This window comes from Malus sylvestris, chromosome 10 (genome assembly GCF_916048215.2).
Source record: "Malus sylvestris chromosome 10, drMalSylv7.2, whole genome shotgun sequence".
Taxonomy (NCBI): Eukaryota; Viridiplantae; Streptophyta; class Magnoliopsida; order Rosales; family Rosaceae; genus Malus; species Malus sylvestris.
Window position 1 is genome coordinate 42741305 of NC_062269.1, and position 2636 is coordinate 42743940.

The 2636-nt window shown below is 36.8% G+C and overlaps 1 protein-coding gene across 1 annotated transcript; it reads right to left on the minus strand.

Moving 5' to 3' along the window:
- On the minus strand, positions 1 to 453 carry LOC126584596 (uncharacterized). The gene has a single exon (XM_050248921.1). It carries the CDS (start codon positions 451 to 453, stop codon positions 1 to 3), a length of 453 nt encoding a protein of 150 aa, XP_050104878.1.
- Positions 454 to 2636: the final 2183 nt, after the last annotated feature.

The window sequence follows — 2636 nt, forward strand, 5'->3', positions numbered from 1 at the left end:
TCACAGATGAAGAGAAGTATCTACATCAGAGCCAGAATTAGGATCCAAGTCTTCAAATTTGTTTGAACAGGTTTTTAACGAGGTGGTGTCTGTAAAAGTTGGCCATAAATTGATCAAAAGCAGCGTCTCAGTCTTCCTATGCGGACGGTCCACGTGCTTGCTCTGCAATGTCGGCCACAGGGACAGAGAACCTCCGGATGCTGACGTCCCGCGACCATGGACAATATGATCAAAGTGGAAAAACAACTTTGACCTTGCCTGCTGATTTTGCATGGTGGGATTTCTATCCATCGCCGTGAACTGCTTTGGTTCGGAGTCAGTGGAGAGAGCTAGCATTCTCGATGTCTCTTTCTCCTCTCTGATTGCCTTCACTCTCTGCAGCTCTCTAAACCTTTCTTGCAGTAGAGCTATGGAGGAATGAACGACAGTCGTTTCGTGGCTTTCCCTATCCATTTGATCAGAAAAGAGTTAAACTTTAGATTCAGAATTAGGGTTGTGGGAAGTGGCCTCTAAGCTTTTGTGTGCGTGCGTGTGTGTGTGTGTGTGTGTATGTATATATAGGATTTGAGGATCGTTACAGGCATGATGCATGTATGTTTTATAAGATTGCGTGCTTCAGTTAAGTAATCTAATGAGTGGATTAAGTTGATGGGGTGAAATTTTAAAGTGATTTGAGTAATTTAGGAATGAGATTCGCAGCCAAGCAGCAAAGTCCAAAAAGAAAAGGAATTTCGTTTGTGTACTTTAACTAGTGTATGTCGGGGGAGAGGCAAAGGATAAAGCAGAAAAGGGTATGGAGAAAATTCCAATGAGAGTGAGACATAGAAACAAGCACATGGAAGGGAGGTGTTTGGAGGAATAATAGGTTGGATGATGGCCTGTCAACTGAAGGACCTTTTTAGGTTTAGCTTTTGAAGATGATGGAACTTTTTTATTGTTTTGGTGGCTCTTTGTTCTTTCTTTACATAATCAAATTCCTTGTACTATATATGTTAGGGAACATTTGGGATTTGAGTCCTTCCTTGTAGATAACTCACAGTTTGATATGTACACATAAATTATTTTTTTTGGTTTTAACAAGTTACATTATATTATGTCAAACTTTAATTTGCAGTTGAAGAGAAATCACCATGTTCATATGAAAAACCACACAGTATTTATATATATTTTATTTATACAGAGACAAACGTACCAACATTCTTCTCTCGATATATGTTATGTGTTGGAGTATTTGGAATGGAACGGCATGCAGAAACGAAAGCTGCGGCTGCTAAAAGGAGGTGGACTGGATTGGATTGGATGGTTCTTTTATGCAGCACAAGGGGTCCCCTAGCTGGCTCGCTCTATTGTTTATTTTCAAATTTCGAAGCCCCAAACTCCAAGTCTCCAAAGATCGAAAGATGATGAAAAATAAACATTAATTAATCTAGACAAGGTGTGCAATTAAAGTTTCTATACTCTATACTTATCCATTTGCATTGTGTTTGGGTAAATGCACATGCAAATAAGAAAGGTTGAAAGCAAATGTGTGACTCGGAATAAACTTAAATAAGAACCCAACTGAGGATCATAATTTTTTTCTGTTCAAAAACAAATATACTGATCATAACTAAGGATGTCAATTTGATTCCAGTTTAGAGGGCTGCAATTGTTATTGTTGGTGTAAAGGTTTACTCGATACAAGCCAAGTAGGATGTAAAGAGAATCTCATATTAGAGAAATACAATAATTTAATGTTTAAATATAAGTGGTTCACTCCTAATTGCACCAAATTTTTTTAAGATAAAACTGTACATCTAAAGTTCATTTTGCTTTGATGCCACCCCCACCCAACCTGAGGTAATGGGTCTTCGGCATTTTAGTTATTGAAGAAAATTTGGCAATTGCAAATGAAACAAAAAGTTCAGAAGAAAAAAAAACAAAAAACAGAGGGGATATTATTTTCTTTCTGATGATAGATAGCCTTTGATATATAACTAGATCGAATGATCTCAATTCTCAAGTAGAAACTTCCTTATGCATTTCGGGTTCGAAACTTTTTTTTATTTATAATTTTGTAATAAGTTTTGAATCCTTTTCCTCTTCACTTAATAATAATAACTTTTTTTTAAGTATAGTTGGATCAAATGTGTTCATATACGCCATTACCAAGTGCTATGTGATATTTAAGGCATGCCAAGTGCATATATACGTAGTCACATTAGTCTTGTGATGGACAGGCTAGCTTCACTTCCATTCCATGGGTGATGTTAAATTTGGTATTACACCGAATAATGAACAAAATTTACTGTGCATGAATGCATTGTTAACACACTTGACACCAAGATAATTGTTATATTCTAACCCGTATCAGGCCATGCTAATGGGATTTATTGTGATTATCTTTCATCTTCTTCATCTCTCTTGCTGTGATCCTCCATTGCGGTTCGTCTTGAGTAAGAAAATGGTCTATTGAAACACCCTTCTCTCCCCAATCACACAGGTACGTTGTTCACAAGTTCTTTTTACCTAAAGCTCAGGTTTATTAGAGCTAAGGAACCTACATCATATGTATACTATATACTATAGTGTTATAGCCCCAGGTTTATTGAACGTATGACACATGTTGATTAGCAGAGACTTACACCAGATATTGC